Below are 19840 nucleotides of genomic sequence, written 5' to 3'. Positions count from 1 at the left end.
GGTGGGAGATGGACTTTTCTCAGCCTTCGCAGAAAGTAGAGACGGTGATGATATCATCAACAATATGATGATACTGGGAACTATCTTCTCAGGTTCGAGACAGTGGCCTGAATATGGCAGTGGTCTGAGGAGGAGTGGGCCTGCCAGCTAGTACTACCACTGATAGGTAAAAACACTCTTAGCCCACACTGCAGTGGATGAAGAGAGGTCCAACAACTACCCTGATTTGAAGGAGGGGCTGCTGGCTAGATTTGATATTTCAGCTGAAACCTATCACCGCTTTCATTCCAGTACTCTACCACAATGGGAATCACCCAGTGAGACGTATCATCACCTGAGATTTTTCTACTGCCAATAGATTCAACCAGACCAGAGTCTAAGGGGGAGATTGGTGAAGCCATTCTTCTGGAACAGCTGCTGCAGTTCTTCCTCCAGCCACCAGAATGTGGGTCTGAGAGCACGAGCCAGCAGATGGACTCACTGCGGCCTGACTTGTTCTGCAGTACAAGGGGGTGCCATCACAGCCATTATTCCGACACAGCACAGACTCTAACCCTTCAAGGAACTCTCAGGGTAACTGTGGAATCGGGGAGTGGGAGAACAAAGGCAAAGAACGTTTGGTGGTTTTTTCTAAGATTTTTATTTACTACCATTGTCAGTAGCCAGGTCAAAAGTCCTTTGCGTGTCCTCTCAATATATGTAGCAAGAGAGGGAGAATGTGATGATGATAATGGCTGTTATAATTATGAGTATGGTAATGGAAAATAAGCAGAATGTAAGGAGAAAGATCCTATGTTTATAATGGTCAAAGTTAATGGAAAAACCGCTAATGCTCTTGTAGATTCTGGTAGCTCACTGTCATTAATTTAAAAATATATGTCCTTGCTTTTGGTGTTGACTTCAGTCGCTGAACACCTGTCCAATGTTTCCACGGTGACTGGAAGTCTGAGCCACTTACAGAACTCACTATTGAGCTAGATGACCATAAGCACTTGATGAAAGTGGGGGTGTTGGAGAAACTACCAATTGGCATGATTCTGGGGCGAGATTTGCCTGTATTACATGAGTTACTGAAGAAGGGAATTAGCCAATCACATCCATCTGTTACTCAAGGAGTAGATTGTGCTGTTTCTTATTTTGTCATGACTCGTATTCAAACCAAAGTAATGGCTGGGTTACCATCCCTGCCTGATGTGGATGTTGGTCTGTGCAAGGGAGGAGCTAGGAAGTTGAGCCTTGAGAAATATGCCGGCTCTGCTGCCTCTGTTGATGTTAGTACAGATGGTGTGCCCATTGATGATGACCCGGAAGGGGCCTCGGAAGGTTGAGCTCCCCCATCTCGGTGGCCACCAACCAGTGGAGCTACAGAGGGTGTTTGCTGATTTTCAATTGCTGTTCCAGCAGAGGCCAGGGCTGACAAAGGTCCTAAAACATCCCATCAGGATCAGACCTGATCATACCAACACTGCTACAGAGTGCCAGAATGACTTGTGGGGTCCCTGAGGGATGAGGCTTGCACCATGCCAGAGCTGGGATTTATCAAGCTTTTAAATACTGAGTGGAGCGGTCCTATCATTAACGTCCCCAAGAAGGATGGCATCCTGAGAGTATGCATTGATTTCCAGAAGTTGAATGCCATTTCTTTTCTGATGCTTATACTACGCCCCGCATTGATGCCTTACTGGGAAAGATTGGACAGGCAAACTACATTACTGCAGTGGGCCTTTGAGAAGGCTACTGACAGGTTCACCTCAATGACCAATCAAAACCACTTACATTCTTTCACGTGCCCTGAGGTCTGTTTCAGTTCACTCAGATGCCCTTTGGTCTTCATGGTGCACCAACAGCGTTCCACCAGCTGATGGACCGGGAACTCCGAAGCTGTGAGGACTGCAGTGCGGGCCTACCTGGACGACTTGGTCAGAGCGCACGGTCTTGGGGAATATTCATGCTGTTGTTCTAACCCTCAATCTACAAGAATGTGAGTGGGCAAAAAGGGAAACAAGATACCCTGGCAACCATGGAGAGGTTCAAGCACAGGTGGAGAAGGTGGAAGTGATCCGCAACAGTCCTTGACTTCACACCAAGAAGGAAGTGGAGTCTTTCCTGGGTCAGGTAGGGTGGTATCGCTGGTTCATTTCCCAATTCGCCACTCTTGGCTGCGTCTCTAAATAATTTTACCGGGCAGCTCGGCAGCGACCCACTGCCATGGGCAAGTGAGTAGGAAAACACTTTTCAAGCCTGTAAAGCCCACAAATGTTCTTCGCCTGTCTTCAGAGCCTAGACTTTGATAAGTGGTTCCACTGAAAAGGAGTTAGGCCATTGACAGCCTCTAGTACTGCCTCTCTGCCGGGGAGTTTGACCTTTACACAGACCACAGACCCTTGACGTAGATTCAGAAAATGAAGGGCCATAATGCCAGAGTGACATGGTGGTACCTGAAGCTCCAACCTTTCAAATTCTGTGTCCACCTTAAAGCAGGAAAAGGAAATGTTACCGTAGGCTACCTTTCCCATCTGCCGAGCACTGTTGCCGCAGGAGGGGAGGATGGTAATGCGACGGAGCGCATTTGGTAAAGGCAGTACATGTATACACACACACACACACACGCACCCCCCCCCCCCAGTCATTCTGGTGGCAATGCGCTAGGTGTACGCACTTCATTGTCTTCCTCAGTATATTCTCACAATGGATCCTAAACCAAGCTGATGTACTTCCGTTGGTTTACCGTGACTCCCACCATACATGTGGGATATTCCAATTCTTTAGTAATGGGGGTAGATATATGCTGTATACTGTATTTAATGCAAATACTGCTGTTTATTTTGCAATATGATTGTAACTACATTGTGGGGTGCATCATATTCTAATTCATGTGAAGTTTTAAGTCAACTTTGTTGGTAATAAAAGATGGTATGCCCTAGTGTCTGGGGGGGTGGGGCAAAAAAGGAGCTCTTTGCCCTCAGTAAAGGGGAGAGGTAGGGGCTGCCAGGAGTTTACACTGGACAAAAATAGTATGAAGCTATTAATGAGTTTTCTGGTAGATAGCTTTTTGTAAATATTGGCAGTTTTCTTTTCTATATTTTTGCTAATTTTTGTTAAGTTTGATTTTTGACACCCTTAATAAACACACCTGCATTAAAACACCAAACAACTCCAGCCTCTAACAGTTGGTTACTGAATTCTTCAATCCTACAAAATGTGTTTTTTAAAATGTAGTCATTGTACTTCTGTAGCATGAAATCTCATCAAGGACAATGGACTGAATGTTGTCTTGAAGAGACCAGGTGCTGAGACATTTTCTCTGGGATTACTTGAACACTGCCTTTTTACATCCACTTAATGGGGAGTTGAGTGCCTTAGATTATTATATATAACTAGATTATATACTCAAAACCTGATTCAAAACAAAAATTGCTGAAAATGCTCAGGTGTTCTGGCAGCAACTGTGAAAAGAAAACACAGGTGAAAGGTCTTCTGTCTGAAATGTTAGTAGCCCTTCTACTTTTTCCACAGACGATGCTGGACCTGCATAGTGTTCTGAATATTTTATTTCAGATTTCCAGCATCCACAATTTGACTGTTCCACTCCTCCCCATGTAACAACATCTCAGAGCTCCAGTCCATCTTTTCCTCTTCTCTGTGGTGTGATAGGATTCTTTTTGTGTCCTCACCAGCTATGACAATCAGTGAATCATCTTCCATAAGTTCTGGCACCTTCAGCTTGATGCCACCAGGAAATGTGTCTTTATTGTTTCACAGGAATAATTTCCCTGTGACATACTTGGCTGCTGTTCAAGTACAATCACTATCTCTATCCCTTCCCATGCCACACGTGCTTTCATACTTTCTCACTTCTTGCTGCACGGATTCTCAGAACACTCTTCTGGTAAAATAGAGTGTTGCTTTTGATTTAGTATTTTCTACCTGTTTACCAAGCATAATCTGCTCTTTCAGATCAGATCATTTGTAGAATGCCCCAATTTTAGTCTGGTAGTGTGACTTGAGTATCCAGTCAAACATAACTTTAATTTTCCAGTCGGCTCTCGTTATGTCTTTGCCCATTTCCTCTGCCACTGTGCCAGTGAAGCTAAATGTGAGTTCAAGGAATGTGCCTCCTCTTTGAACGTGGCATATGACAGGCTTCCAGGATGAAAATTAAATTCATTTTCTGCCAATGATGGAGATATTCCAGTTTCAACTCCTGCTGTTCCACATTATGCTCTTTTCTTCTTGTTTTTAATCAGTCACTTTGCTCAGAGCAAATATTGCTTTTTGCCATTGATTCTATCCTTCATCTCACATGGGCTCTTTACACTTTTACCCCTGCACATATTGAGCAATTTTACCCCCAATGATTCAATCACATACGAAAGGATGTTTAGCCAAAAAATTAACACACTCCCTCTTTCTGGTTGTTTATCACTCCTCTACCTCCTACTACTCTTACTCCTCCCTCCACCTCTTTTTTTTCCATGCATCCTCCCATTTTCCTGTTCATCTCCTCCGCCCTCACCACCCCCCTGCGCCCCCGCCACCCCCCCTGCGCCCCCGCCACCCCCCCTGCGCCCCCGCCAACCCCATCTCCACCCTCACCACCCTCTCCCTAAACCCCCACCTTGCCCCGCTTTGTCCTCCTCGCCCTTGCACCCTCTTGTTGACCCCCTCCTTGTTTGACCTGTTCCTCCCCCTCTCCTCGCCCCGTCCCTTCCCCCTCTCCTCGCCCCGTCCCTTCCCCCTCTCCTCGCCCCGTCCCTTCCCCCTCTCCTCGCCCCGTCCCTTCCCCCTCTCCTCGTCCCTTCCCCCTCTCCTCGCCCCGTCCCTACCCCCTCTCCTCGCCCCCTCCCTTCCCCCTCCCTTCCCCCTCCCTTCCCCCTCCCTTCCCCCTCCCTTCCCCCTCCCTTCCCCCTCCTCGCCCCCTCCCTTCCCCCTCTCCTCGCCCCCTCCCTTCCCCCTCTCCTCGCCCCCTCCCTTCCCCCCCTCCTCGCCCCCTCCCTTCCCCCCTCCCTTCCCCCCCTCCCTTCCCCCTCCCTTCCCCCCTCCCTTTCCCCCTCCCCTCGCCCCGTCCTTTCCCCCTCTCCTCGCCCCTTCCCCTTCACCCCATCCCTTTCCCCCTCTCCTTGCCCCTTTCCCCCTCTCCTCGCCCCGTCCCTTCCCCCCTCCTCGCCCCGTCCCTTCCCCCCTCCTCACCCCGTCCCTTCCCCCCTCCTCGCCCCGTCCCTTCCCCCCTCCTCGCCCCGTCCCTTCCCCCTCCTCGCCCCGTCCCTTGCCCCTCCTCGCCCCTTCCCCTCTCCTGATCCCATTCCCTCTCCTCGCCCCTTCCCCTTCACCCCGTCCCTTTCCCCCTCTCCTCGCTCCTTCCCCTTCATCCCGTCCCTTTCCCCCTCTTTCCCCCCTCTTTCCCCCCTCTTTCCCCCCTCTTTCCCCCCTCTTCCCCCCCTCTTTTCCCCCTCTTTCCCCCCTCTTTCCCCCCTCTTTCCCCCCTCTTTCCCCCCTCTTTCCCCCCTCTTTCCCCCCTCTTTCCCCCCTCTTTCCCCCCTCTTTCCCCCCTCTTTTCCCCCTCTTTTCCCCCTCTTTTCCCCCTCTTTTCCCCCTCTTTTCCCCCTCTTTTCCCCCTCTTTTCCCCCTCTTTTCCCCCTCTTTCCCCCCTCTTTTCCCCCTCTTTTCCCCCTCTTTTCCCCCTCTTTTCCCCCTCTTTCCCCCCTCTTTTCCCCCTCTTTTCCCCCTCTTTTCCCCCTCTTTTCCCCCTCTTTTCCCCCTCTTTTCCCCCTCTTTTCCCCCTCTTTTCCCCCTCTTTTCCCCCTCTTTTCCCCCTCTTTTCCCCCTCTTTTCCCCCTCTTTTTCCCCCTCTTTTTCCCCCTCTTTTTCCCCCTCTTTTTCCCCCTCTTTTTCCCCCTCTTTTTCCCCCTCTTTTCCCCCTCTTTTCCCCCTCTTTTCCCCCTCCTTTCCCCCCTCACCCTCCTGCCCCCTCCCTTTCCCCCCCTTTCCCCCTCCCTTGCCCCCTCCCTCCCCCTCTCCTCGCCCCTTCCCTTTCCCCCTCCTCGCCCCATCCCTTTCCCCCTCCTCGCCCCATCCCTTTCCCCTCTCCTCATCCTGTCCCCTCTCCTTGCCCCTTCTCCTTCACCCCATCCCCTTCCCCCCCTCCTCGCCCCGTCCCCTTCCCCCCTCCTCGCCCCGTCCCCTTCCCCCCTCCTCGCCCCGTCCCCTTCCCCCCCTCCTCGCCCCGTCCCCTTCCCCCCCTCCTCGCCCCGTCCCCTTCCCCCTCTCCTCGCCCCGTCCCCTTCCCCCTCCTCGCCCTCTCCCTCCCTCCCTCCCCCCTCGCCCCCTCCCTTTCCCCCTCCTCGCCCCCACTCCTCGCCCCTCCCCCTTCCCCCCTCCTCGCCCCCTCCCCCCTCCTCGCCCCATCCCCCTCGCTCTTTCCCCCTCACGTCTCCTCGCCCTTTTCCCCTCTCCTCTCCTCGCCCCTTCCCCCTCTCCTCGCCCCTTCCCCCTCTCCTCGCCCCTTCCCCCCTCCCTCCCCCTCCCTCCCCCCTCGCCCCCCCTCTCCCCCTCGCCCCCCCTCTCCCCCTCCTCCTCCCCTCCCTCTCCCCCCCCTCTCTCCTCCTCCTCCCCTCCCTCTCCCCTCCTCCTCCCCTCCCTCTCCCCCTCCTCACCCTGTCCCCTCTCCTCGCTCCTCCCTTCCCCCTCCTCGCCCTGTCCCTTTCCCCTCTCCTTGCCCCTTCCCCTTCACCCCGTCCCTTTCCCCCTCTCCTCGCCCCTTCCCCTTCACCCCATCCCTTTCCCCCTCTCCTCACCCCACCCCTTCCCCCTCTCCTCGCCCCTTTCCCCCTCTCCTCGCCCCTTCCCCCTCTCCTCGCCACGCCCCTTCCACCCCTCTCCTCGCCACGCCCCTTCCAGCCCTCTCCTCGCCCCACCCCTCCCCCCTTACCCCTGCTCTATCCTTGTCTCCAATCACCCCGTCCCACCCCCTCCCCGACCTACCCTGTCCTCTTTTTCTCCATTTGGTTCACTCCGCACCATTTGCTGTTTTTGGGTGCATTTCTTTGTAAGCCTGCATCATAATGATGAATTACTGGCAGCTTAGGCATTTATGCCTGAGTGTATTTTTTTTCTTGAAACTCAGGAAGCTTTTATCTAATTTGTATGTTTAAAGTGCTGAGCTGAAGGGCACCATTCAGTCAGGTTATTGTTAGTCACCTGGAATTAAATGCTGTGCAGGATTTTGAATGTTGCCTTGAGTTGCCTATTTGTTTTGTTACTTTGATTTGGAAACTTCAATCTTTTGATTGCCATTGTTCTAGTTAAAATAAAATTGCAAAAGATTTTGCATTGGTCTTCAAGAACGAAAATCAATATTGCTATGAACTATGCTATGGGATTAAAGGATATTTAAAAATAGATTGCACAAAAGAGATCTACTATAATAACCTAATTAGTTTCAATTCAAATTAATTGCATTGCACATGTTTTAAACTCAGTGTTTTAATTGATGGAGGTCAAATATTACACATTGAAACTGAATATAATGGGAGGTTCAACTGATCCAGAATCCAAGCAACTTTATGAAGGAAGGCACATTTGCTGTGTCAAAGATAACACTATCATTTATGAAAGATTTTATTAGATTAAAAGTCAGTATTATTTTGTCAGTAAAACCTTCTTGTATTTAGAGTTGTGCAGTTTAGCCCACTGAGAGCACATTATCTATCAAGTTCCCATTTTGTACCAGTTGCTTCAATAATTTCATTTTTTAGCACGTTTCCCATCAACACTCCAGATTATGCCACTCACCAACGCACAAAGGGCAATTAACACTGGTCAATTAACCCACAAGCCAGCCCATCTTTGAGATGCATGTGGAAACAAGAGCATCCAGAGAGAGAAAGTCAAGGGGAGAAGGGGCAAACTCCACTCCAAACTTATGAGGCAGTCATCCATCATCAGGTGCCATGCCTAGTTTGAGCTTTGACTGCCATGGCCCACACACTCCTGTTTCGGGTCAAGTGGATCAATTCATTGGTATTCATTTCCAGTTCTCTGGCTGCTGCCTCCATCATCTTTGTCTTCCTCTTGCTTTCTTTCCTTCAATCTTTCCCATAATTATCGTGCATTCTAACTCCTCTTCCCTAATCATGTCTGGTGAAGTTACGTTGACTTTTCATGATCTCATACATTATTTTTCTTTTTGAGTTTGCTTCGTTCATGACATTCTTGTTAAATATTCGTTTCGTCCATGATCTTCTTTGCATCCTCCTCAAAAACCACATCTCTGCTGCTACAATTTGTTTCGTCATGTTACTAGATATTGTCCAACGTTCTGAACCATATATCATAACTGGATAAACGTAACATTTCAGTAATCTGAGACAGGTTGTCATGCCTAGTTTAGTATTGGTCAGTACACTCTTCATTCTCATAAAGGTGTCTTTTGCCATCCCTGTTTTTCTTTTGATGACCATGTCGCACCTGCCATCTGATGTTACCCAGCTTCTTAAGTAGCAAAAATTCTGTACTTGTTTTATGTCTTCCCCATTTATTGTCAGCCTGCAGATAGGATTCTCCTTCTTTTTGGGCACATGGCCAAGTGGTTAAGGCGTTCGTCTAGTTACCACAAGGTCGCTAGTTTGAGCCTCAGCCATGGCAGCGTGTTTGTGCACTTGAGCAAGGCACTTAATCACACATTGCTCTAGTCTGTGCGAGGAATGGCGCCCCACACAGACTTCCAATCTGTTCCTTGTAAGGCACGAAAATGCCCGACGCCGACCTGTCATGGTCTGAGTCAACGTTCCCTTCCCCTCTTTTTGTATATCACCATAAATTCTGTCTTTTTGAAATTGATAAATAGACCCATTTTTGCCCTTTCTTCAACAACTATATCAATTAAGTTTCGTAAATCTTCCTCCATACTTGCAATTAACACAGTGTCATCTGCATATCTGAAATTATTGATGTTTTCACCACCAACTTTGATTCCCAAGATGTCTCTAATTTTTTGTAATATTGTTTCACTGTACACATTAAATAAATAGGGGAGAAAACACATCCTTGTCTAACGCCTCTCTTGATTTTCATAAACTGACTCACTTCTCCATCTATTCTTACAGTGGCAGTTTGTTCCCAGTACAGATTTCTGATTAGGCGGAGGTCTTTGAAATCTAGATCTAGAGTTTTCTGTAATATTTCAAATAACTTATTATTCTTCACTTTATCAAATGCTTTTGTGTAGTCGATGAAACAAACAAACAAATCTTTTTGCACTTGAATAGCTCAATCTGATAGTATCCTTAACATCAATATTGCGTTTCTTGTACAATGTGGTCTTTCACAAAACCACATTGTTCTTTGCCTATTTCAGCTTGTATCTTATTTTTAGCTCTTGTCATCAAAATTCTTAGGAGTATCTTGGTGATATGACTCATTAAACTTCACATATGTAACTCATATTCTATTGCTCCAGCTTTCTTAGGGAGAGTGATAGATACTGATGAGGCAGTAGAATTACTAATTCTGGCACTGTGCTGCCATTTGATCTTGAAGATCCAATAATAGTTTTTTTTAAAAAGCAGAGTAATCTTGAAAATCCTAACAATATTTTCCAACTTGGCTATCTTCATTTAAAGTTGATGCACTGATTATTTGTCAATGTCTGCTTCTCCTAGCCTACAGTGAAATTGTTTTGGGTGCTTTAGTCTCCTCCTTTGACTAATGAAGTGCTGGCAGGTTAATTAGCTCCTTAAAAGTACCCTAAGTGTATATTGATGGCCAAAAAAATTTTAAAAGAGGAGTTGATGAGCATGTCTGTGAGAGAATGAGTTTGTTTTCTTGGATTTGGTCTGTGCAAAAACATTAACCATCTCCATCAAGCACTTGTATGTTTTTGATTTCTGGAATGTTTGAAGATGAAATAGCTTTTTTCTTCCAGTGGGAAGGTTGGTTACAGTAGCATCACTGGGACACCTGAGCAAATTGGCAACAATTGCTATGTTTTCCTTGGGTGAACTATTGGATGCAGTTAAACCAGTGTATATCTGATACTTACAGATTCTTGCAGGTACTGGAACTGTGAGGGAAAATAGAAAGTGTTGAAACTATTCAACAGGTTAGTCAGAATCTCTGATTAGTTAACATTTCAGGTTGTTGACAGAGTTCATTGCAGGGCTGGGCAGAATATGTGTAGAAATTATGCTTTCCATGGTTTTGGTCACAATCTCAAAAGTAAGGGGTAGGCCATTCAGAACAGAGATAGAACATAGAAATCTGCAGCACATTACAGGCCCTTCGGCCCACAATGTTGTGCTGACCATGTAACCTACTCTAGAAACTGCCTAGAGTTTCCCTACCACATAACCTTCTATTTTTCTAAGCTCCATTTTTCTAAGACCCTGTTGTATCTGCCTACACCACTGTTGCCAGCAGTGCACTCCACGCACCCACCACTCTCTGTATGAGAAACTTACCCCGACATCCCCTCTGTACCTAGTTCCAAGCACCTTAAAACTATGCCCCCTCGTGTTACCCATTTCTGCCCTGGTGAAAAGCCTCTGACTATCCACACGATCAATGCCTCTCATCAGCTAATGCACCTCCATCAGGTCACCTGTCATCCTCTGTTGTTCTAAGAAGAAAAGGCCAAGTTCACTCAACCTATTCTCACAAGGCATGCACTCCAATCCAGGCAACATCCTTGTAAATCTTCTCTGCACTCTCTTGATATTATCCACATCCTTCCAGTAGTGAGGTGACCAGAACTGTACACAGTACTCATGGGAAGATGTTTGTTCAGTTGGAGGGTACTGAATTTTTGGAAGTAATGAGACCTGTGAAAGCTCAGTGGCTGTTGTATATTAAAGACAAAAGTTAATGGACTTTGATATTAAAGGAAACAAGGGCTAAATGAGCATAGTGCATCTGAGTGACAGTGAGGTGAAAGGTAATTGATGCTATTCAATGGTTAAGGTATGGTTACGGTGACGTACCAGGCTGAATGGTGCACCCCTAATCTTTTTTATGATGACAGATCATGTCATTGCTGTGAAATGCTTATGAACACAAGTAAAATGTTCCTGAAGAGAGAGGGACTGGTGCAAAGTCAGTATTCTGCCAGCTACAGCACCTTGACAGGTGATTGAAACTTAAAGGGTAACTGATGACAAAAAGTGCCTTCTCTTCCACCTTATCCGCTTGTTGCCTTATTCAGAGAGAAATGAATTTGGAATCCAAGGTCCTTCTGTATGTCAGTGCTCCTCAGAGTTCTACCATTTAATCATATATTTGCTCTTGCACTTGACCTTCCAAAATAAAACATCTCATATTTGCCTGGATTAAACTTGCCTGGGTTGAGTGGAACTTCAACAACATTGGAGAAGCTTGACAGCATACAGGTCATGGCACTGTGTTTGATAGGCTCCCATCATGCTGTCCGCCACTGCAGCACAGCAGCAGCATTCTGCACCGCTTTCAGGATGCTCTGCAGCAGCTCACTTAGATAACACTTTTCCAACACACAACCTCTAATGAGCAAGACAGCAAAAACATGGGAACAATATTTCCTGGAAATTGCCTTCAAGTCACATGCCACCCTGACGTGGAAATGTATTGCTTTTCTTTAACCGTCGCTGGATCAAAACCCCTGAACTCTCTCCCTAACAGCAATATGGGGATACCCTTGCCTCATAGACTTAAGTAGTTCGAGAAGGTAGCGCACCAGTACCTTCTCAAAGGCAATTAGGCATGGGCATTTAAATGCTGGTTCAGCCTGTGAAATTCACATACTTTGAGGGGAAAAAAAAACTCAATCTTCCATTTCTCTGCTCAAATTGCCAGCAGATAAATCACTTGATAACCTTCCTCACTATTTACAGCTCCACTGATCATGTTGCCTGTAAACATATTAATCAGATCACGTACATATCCATCCAGACCTTCTGTAAATACCATAAGAGAAGTCCTAGCACTAATTTTTGGAGGATGTCAGTGGTCAGAAAAAAATCTCTCTAGTGCTACCTCCTGCCTCCTAGGACCAGTTTTGTATCAAGTTTAGTAACTCAGCGTGGATAAATTATAACTTAATCTTCTGAAGGAGCCTGCCATGAAGGACTTCGTGAAATACTTTGTAGTAATGTCCATGTATCCATATTACTGTCCTAATTTATCTATCATCTTTATCATTTCCTAACCCCCCCTTCCCCTCACAATTATTTTGTGTTTTATATTTGTAATTAATTTAGATTATTTTGTGAAGATGTTTTCACTTTGACATAAGAGTCCTTTTCCTGTTGATCAGTGCCAATAAAGCCAAATTAAATCCACTATGATTCAATATTGTAAAACAATAAAACATGAAAACTTTAAAGGGGGTGAATACTTTTTATGAGCACTGTATATATGTCTATTAAGTAGTTAATTAAAACAGAAATAAAAAATAATGATAGTAATGAAATTGTTAATGTTTGTTGTTGCTACACTGATTTTTTTTTTTACATACCTTTTGAATTCTATTCATTTGGCAGTGAAGCTCTGCTGTAAAATAACCTTAACATCATACACTGTGTTGCATGCTTCTCTGATGGTATTCAAACAGCTAGTCAGTAACTGTGACCCTGAAAGCTCATAGCTTCAAATGTGGATTTTAATAGTGTCTGGTAAAAATTTCAACATATTTTAATGAGAAATATAGTTTGTTTTTAAAAACAAATCTTATTAATGTAATTTAATAGTATACTATAGCTAGATGCCAGTGATCCATACAACTGTCACCTGTCAGCAGTTTACATCAAAAAGGGGAGGTTCATGCCATGACTGAAGTTAGCAGTGAGTGCTGCACCCTGCTGCTGACTTCAAAGTCCAGGCCATTAATATTATGAATCAAGTGTCAAATTGTGGTAAAAGAGGGAGAACAATACACTGCATTCTTGTAGTTTCCAAGCTCTTGGATGTTATATATGAATTGGATATTAATATGTACAATGAAGGCATGTCTTTATCACAGAAATCCTCAGGAGATCTCAATCAAGATCTAATTGGAGCTGCTCCGTTTGCAGTTGAATGAAATGCTTGCGCCTGCAGCAATAAATTTGGTACTTAGTGAAATATGTGCAAGTTGGAGTTGTTAATGTTTGAAAAGTGCAATTTTTGCACCTGCAACAATTTCATTCATGTTTCTTGTCACTGGGGATTTAGAGGCCAGCAGTGAGAGGTCTCTGAAGTCTTCCATTCAAGTAGTGTCAGTGAATTTATAATGCAGCATGTGATGAGTAATGTTGAGAGAGCCTTTCACAGAGAGAAGCTTGGGAAGCATAAATTATGATTTTGTTCTCTCAGTATTTCACATATCAAATAAAAACAAAGCACTTGATGGAGAGATGATGAAGTCCTTCAAACCAGAAGATGTTGAATAACTTTCTTGTTATGAATAGAATGGAATTCAATAGATCTCAGTAGTTCATTGATCTTTGAGCTGAGAGGTTATAGTGAACACCCACTGAGGACTGAATGTGGAAGGAATAGAGATGCTGAACTTGGTTAGGGGTGGGTTGAGTAGTTTACTAACACTCGTGATAATTCAGAGGCAGATTGAGCCATGTGTTATTCATCTGAATGCAGGCAGCTTTTATTTCCTTTCATCCTACCTCCCCCTGTTGCTGAAATATAACAAAATGCAGAACTGAATACACTGCAGTGAGCTACTGATGTTGGGTCCAGTCTCATTTTGTTTTTGTTGCCTGTGCATTCCAGATACGGCTGCATAATTTTTTTCGGGGGAGGGGAACAAGCCATGTACAGTTAAACTAATTAAGGCATAGTGCATTGAATATTTTGATTAATTAACAATGACAAAAACAAGTGCCTGCTTAAAAGGTTCAGTTGGTATGCATTAGATTGGTAACATTTCTTCAGGAATTTTGCACCTCTCTAGATCTTACATTGTGTCAGGTCAATTTATTTGAAGTTAAAAAGAAATCACTTAAGTTACCTGAGAAACCACTGCTTTGGAATTTGTCTCATGAGGCATATGCCTAGTTTTTTGTTTCATATTCTTCAAGAGATTTGTCTAAAATTAAGAGATTAGGATAATAATCTATTGCTGTTATTCTGTCTACATGACTGCATAGAGTGCTGTGGTGACACAGTCAGGGTAGAATATGTCAGCTGCAGTGGAGCGAGGACTCAAAAACACCCAAATCGAATATTTTGCTAACTTTTATTCATAGTGATCAAAAGGAGACAGCAACTGATGGAAAGAATTCTTTTCTCAAATGCTGAATTGCTCCCAGACACTGTTGTCCGAAAGAATTTTTGCAACTGCAGCTGTGTCACCTGAATACCTAAGTATTTCTTGCTGCAGAAATTAAGGATGAAGGTTAGAGGCAGACAAATACAACAAATTGTACAACTCAAGATCAGAGAGCAACTGATGATTAGGTCAGGGCACTCTTCATTGTTGTTTTGAGGAAGGGACAATGAGAGCAAAAGTTACTGAATATTCATATCTTGATACAGAGAAAAATTCAAAGGATCTTGGTAATTCCACTGATCTTTGAACTGCGAGGTTTGTAGGGGACACTCAATAGGCTCTGAATGTGGTAGAAATAGAAGTAGTTAACATGTTTTTTGTTTAAGTCTTGTCCTTTGATTCTGGATAGGGCTATATTGTCATGATAGAGGAAAAGGCCAAGTATAGTTAAACTAAAGAGCAGACATCCCATCTCTCCCGGAAGTTCCAGGAGTCTCCCGCATATGAATAGTGGCTCCCTGATGCCCGCAAATTATATGCAATATCACGGAAATCAATTTTTTTTGAGAGCGAGCGAGTGAGCGCGAGAGAGAAAGCAAGCGAGAGCGCGAGTGAGAGACAGCGCGCCATGGCAGAGTGTTCCAAAAAAATATAAAACGTACGTCACCCCAGACGACACTAAAGTGTACCCCTGCCTAATAAGGGGTCAAAAATAATAACAGTGTTGCTCACTGCACTGTTTGCAACAGTGACTTTTCTATTGCCCATGGTGGGTTAAAATGTGAGGTGAGTTTAACAGGTGTCATTCGTTCATTAGCATAGCTAACGTTATTTAAACTAGCTGGCTAGCTGCTAAGGAGCTACTCTACTGCAGACATTCCGCCTCTCCCGGAAGTCTCCCACAAATTGATGGTGCTACCTCCCTGAAATGAGTTTTTGCAGGGTGGGATGTCTGAAAGAGTAATGTAAAAAACACCAAATCTTTTCATAAAATAAAACTGGCAAAAACAGTTGATTGCTTAAAAAATTCAGTTGCCATGCATTAGATTGGTAATATTCCTTCACTTATAGAAATTGTCCAAATTTTATCATTTCATTGCCAGTGAAATAGCATTTAAATAAGAAAAATGGAAAGTAGCTGGGCATCTAAAATGACTCAGAAGAAATGCTGAATTTTTCAGACCTATTTTTATTAAGTAATGTAGTGGAATCCTGTAGGTTTAATACCAGCATACTGGCGGGGGTGGGGGGCCTGGGGGAAGGACAAGAAAGGCATTATTCTATATGTATAATATGCAGGAATCATCATTGCCTCACATTTAAAAAAAACTGCTGATGCTGGAAGTCTGAGACAAAAATAGAAAATTGTTGCAAACACTCAGCATCAAGGTACTTTTGGTTCAAGACCCTCCTGTCAGAACTGCAAAGAGACAAAATATATTAGTTTTCAGTTCTAGTAAAAGTCAGGAGAGATGTGAAAAATAAATGGAACCTCTCTAATAAGCCAAGACGAGATGAGTTAATGTAGCAGTTAGGATCAACTTATGCTTGTTTGTCTCTGTGTGTTGCTGTGTAGCAACTCAGTGGGACATGCCTGTCAGGTTGGATCATACAACCCCGAAGGGAAAAAAAAATTCAGCCAAAATTATGACTGGCAGAAATGGACAGTTCTGATGCAGGTAGATTGTTAACTGAAGTTGGGGAATTTGATTTGACTGTGGAAGGCTCAGCCATGCCTAAACAAAAGATGAGCTGTTGTTCCGAAAGCTAACGTTGGACCTTGTTGTAACAGTGCAGGAGGCCATGGACATGGCTCAGAGGGGGAGTGTGATCTGCTCCAATTTGCTTACCAGCACAACAGGTCCATAGCAGATGCCATTTTATTGGCTCTTCACTCAACCCTGGAACATCTGAACAGCAAAGATGCAGACATCAGGATGCTCTTTATTGACTACAGCTTGGCATTCAATACTATCATCTCCACTTGAACCAATGGACATAACTTCACTTGCCCCATCACTGAACTTTTCCCACAACCTATGTACTCACTTTCAAGGACAGTTGTTTTCATGTTCTCGATATTTATTTATAATAATTATTATTATTAATTTTTATTTTTTTTTGTACTTGCATAGTTTATTGTGTTTTGCAGACTGGTTGTCCACCCTGTTGGTGCAATCTTTCACTTATTTTGGTTATTGGATATGGCCACAAGAAAGTGAATCTCAGGGTTGTATATTGTGACATATATGTACTTTGATAATAAATTTACTTTGAACTTTGTACTTTGCTTGGAAGTTGAAGTGGCTGCAACGAGAAGCTTGGGGACACTCCTGTGGAGTAAACCACTGGCGCTCAGCAAAGTGAAAGAATGGATGGATCATCTCTACTGTTTCCTACGGTTCTGCTCTCCTTTGCTCAGTCCTCTTCTGGGATTCCTACCTGTCTATTTCTCAATCCTTGATTAAGATGATACAGATACTTCGAACTCCCTTGATGTCTACATTCAGCTTACATTTAAAGCAAGGTCCATTCGCTGAGTTTAACTACTTTATAGTGCTTTGCTCATTTAAACGTTGGTCTAGCAATAATTTATTAAGAACTCTGTGGCTCTGGGATTTTTGGTAGATATAAGTCAGATTTCAGGAAACTTAGTTATTCCACAGTGTCTATGGTTTTTGTTGGTAGCATTGCACAGATTTTGTGTAGCTTGATGTTCTTTGGATCATTTCTGTGCCTGTACTTCCATCAAGTAACATTATTGAACAACTCAAACAGTGATGGAACATCTGTAGTCTGTGCTAGGTCATTGGTTTAGAAAGGAGTTGTACAAAAACCTTGGTGATTAATATCTTAACGTACAATTTTCATTTTAACTTTCTACAGGCACATGCACAGCTGGTTCGTGAAATTGACGTAGAAAAAGTGACAACATTTGAAAACCCTTATGTGGATGCAATAAAATGTTTATGGGTTGATCCAGGCATCCAGGAATCTTATGACCGAAGGAGAGAGTACCAGCTGTCGGATTCTACTAAATAGTAAGTTTGCAATTCTAGTTGATTTAGTAATGAAGTATGTTTGCCATGAACAAAGATTTTCATTTAAGGTGGAAACAAAAATCTATGCTCCACGTGTACAGGCATTAAGCCTTTCTATGAGGGGTGATTGATACGTTCGTGGCCTAAGGTAGAAGGAGTCAATTTTAGAAAACCTAGCACACTTATTTTTCAGCATAGTCCCCTCCTATATTTACACACTTAGTCCAGCGGTCGTGGAGCATACGGATCCCTTCTTTGTAGAAGTCGGCGTCTTCGACCTCCAGAAAGTGGTCCACAGCAGGAGTGATTGATAAGTTCGTGGCCTAAGGTAGAAGGCGATGAGTTATTAACTTCAAACTTTCTGCATAATCACTCAAAGAGTTGAACTGCACGTGCATGTAACGAGAGCTGTATAACTCATCTCCTTCTACATTAGGCCACAAACTTATCAATCACCCCTGCTGTGGACCACTTTCTGGAGGTCCAAGACACCAACCTCTACAAAGAAGGGATCCGCATGCTCCACAACCGCTGGACTAAGTGTGTAAATGTAGGAGGGGACTATTTTGAAAAATAAATGTGCTAGGTTTTCTAAAATTAACTCCTTCTACCTTAGGCCACGAACTTATCAATCACCCGTTGTATGTTTGGTAGTTTAATGAAGAATTAAGTTTTTATCTGTATTTTGATAATTGATACATTGAATTTTTGAAGGTGACAAGAGTGGTGAATTTGTTTAAATGGTATATTACTTAGTAAGTAAAAGCATAGTATAAACAATAAGTAAAGTATACTAAATCTTTATTAAAGCAGTTTTGGGGAATATTTAGGCAAACCTGGAACATGGCTTATCAAAGCGAGTGTGCAAAGGAGACTTCACAGATTGATAACAGAAATTCCATTGGCAGAGAAAAGACATTGAGATTATTAGTATCCATATGCAGGATAGTGATAGAATAATTAAGGCTGTCGAAGACTGAAGGATTCAAATGCGAAGTGAATAACAAAAGAACCAGAGGCAATTAGATGAAAGTGTCAAATGCACTGCCTGTAAAGGGTCCAGAAATAGCATTAAAAAAATGAAAAAGGTGAAAGAAAATTGTTTGGACTGCTGGGTAAAGCACAGGGGACCAGAGACTAATTGTATAGCTCTTTTAAAGAGTCAGCAGAGATGCAGTAGTTGTTCTTGCTAGCAATTGCTGCCTTCTCTCTTTTTCATCCTGTGTGATGTGGGCATCGTTGGTAAGCCCAGCATTTGTTGTGGATTCTAATTATCCTTGGGAAAGTTCGAGTAAACCACTTAGATAAATTATTGCACTTGGTGAAAGTGCTTCAGCAATAGCACTGAGTAGGGATTTGCAGGATATAAGCCTGGTTTCCTTCATTACTTTATTAACAAAGAGAACATGGCATATTGCCTAACTGTACTTGAAAGTTAGTTTTGTGTTGATGGGCGATCTTGCTAAGTGGCAGGATATGAATATATGTAGTGATCTATGTGTAAATGAACCTCAATAACCTTGATAGTTTCACTTTTCCTATTGAAGTATGATAAAGAAATAGAACCCATATATAGTAAACAGTGCTACCTGTTGAGTAATGATTTCAATTCAAAGCATTGTGTAGTTTAATTCAAGAATTGCTTCATTCTGTTAGAATAATTGGCTTCATTAGTTTTTCATTTAACCAGTTTATCAAAGAAGAATTTATTTAACTATGCTGCCTGTCAATATGCCAGCTAAAAACAACAGTATACCTGATTTTGATCAGCTGTCACATAGAAAATGACAGTAGTCTGATTTGCTTGTCATTTCCATCTTCTATACCACTGATTAAAGGAGAAGTGCATGACCACCCTTCTTTCTGTAATAAATCCGATCATTTTCCTACTTACAATGAAAGCTTCTTAGCGAATGCTTCTGAAGGGATTTCCATTTAGTAATGATCCAGCTGATATCATTTATTTAACGGCACAGCACAGAGTTATGCGCTCCCACAACTCCCGACAACCCCGATTAACTGTAACCTAATCACGGGACAATTTACAATGACTAATTACCCTACCCAGCAAGCCTTTGGACTGTGGGAGGAAAATCCACGCATTTCACAGGGGGGATGTAAAGAGACTCCTTCTGGATGGCACCAGAATTGAACTTCGTACTCTGATGCCACGAGTTATAATTGTGTGGCGCTAACTGCTATGCTGCCATGGCACCCATTTAATTTCAAATGGATTGAGATGGTGATAGAGTGATGCATTGTCAATTACTGTTATACGTTTAAATTGTAGTTGGAGATGATACTATGGTACATTTTCATGATATGAGTTACACATAAGTAGCAGCCTAGCTAACCTAGCAGGAATCTGTCTTCTGTTAAAGACATTTACAATTGAGAGAATATGGGGAAACAGTCATATAAATGCATTTAATACTGAAAGCTTTCTGACTTTCATAGGCAATTCATCATTAATTGATTAGGTTTGCCACGATCAAATACTTGGCTTCCTGGGTGTTGTATGTACAGATTCTTCAGTAGCTCTATTACACTCTGAGCCTTGTAAACA

At 43.6% G+C, this 19840-nt stretch overlaps 1 protein-coding gene across 2 annotated transcripts in view; it reads left to right on the top strand.

Moving 5' to 3' along the window:
* Positions 1-19840, top strand: part of LOC140211625 (guanine nucleotide-binding protein G(q) subunit alpha) — a 243042-nt gene that overhangs the window by 179418 nt on the left and 43784 nt on the right. For both annotated transcript variants that reach the window (XM_072281561.1, XM_072281562.1), the window contains exon 3: positions 17120-17274. In XM_072281561.1, coding sequence (XP_072137662.1) covers positions 17120-17274 — 155 coding nt within the window. The remainder of the gene's footprint in view (positions 1-17119; positions 17275-19840) is intronic.

Source organism: Mobula birostris, chromosome 17 (assembly GCF_030028105.1).
Source record: "Mobula birostris isolate sMobBir1 chromosome 17, sMobBir1.hap1, whole genome shotgun sequence".
NCBI lineage: Eukaryota > Metazoa > Chordata > Chondrichthyes > Myliobatiformes > Myliobatidae > Mobula > Mobula birostris.
The sequence above is the reverse complement of the archived record's forward strand: the minus strand, read 5'-3'. Positions and strand labels throughout refer to the sequence as shown.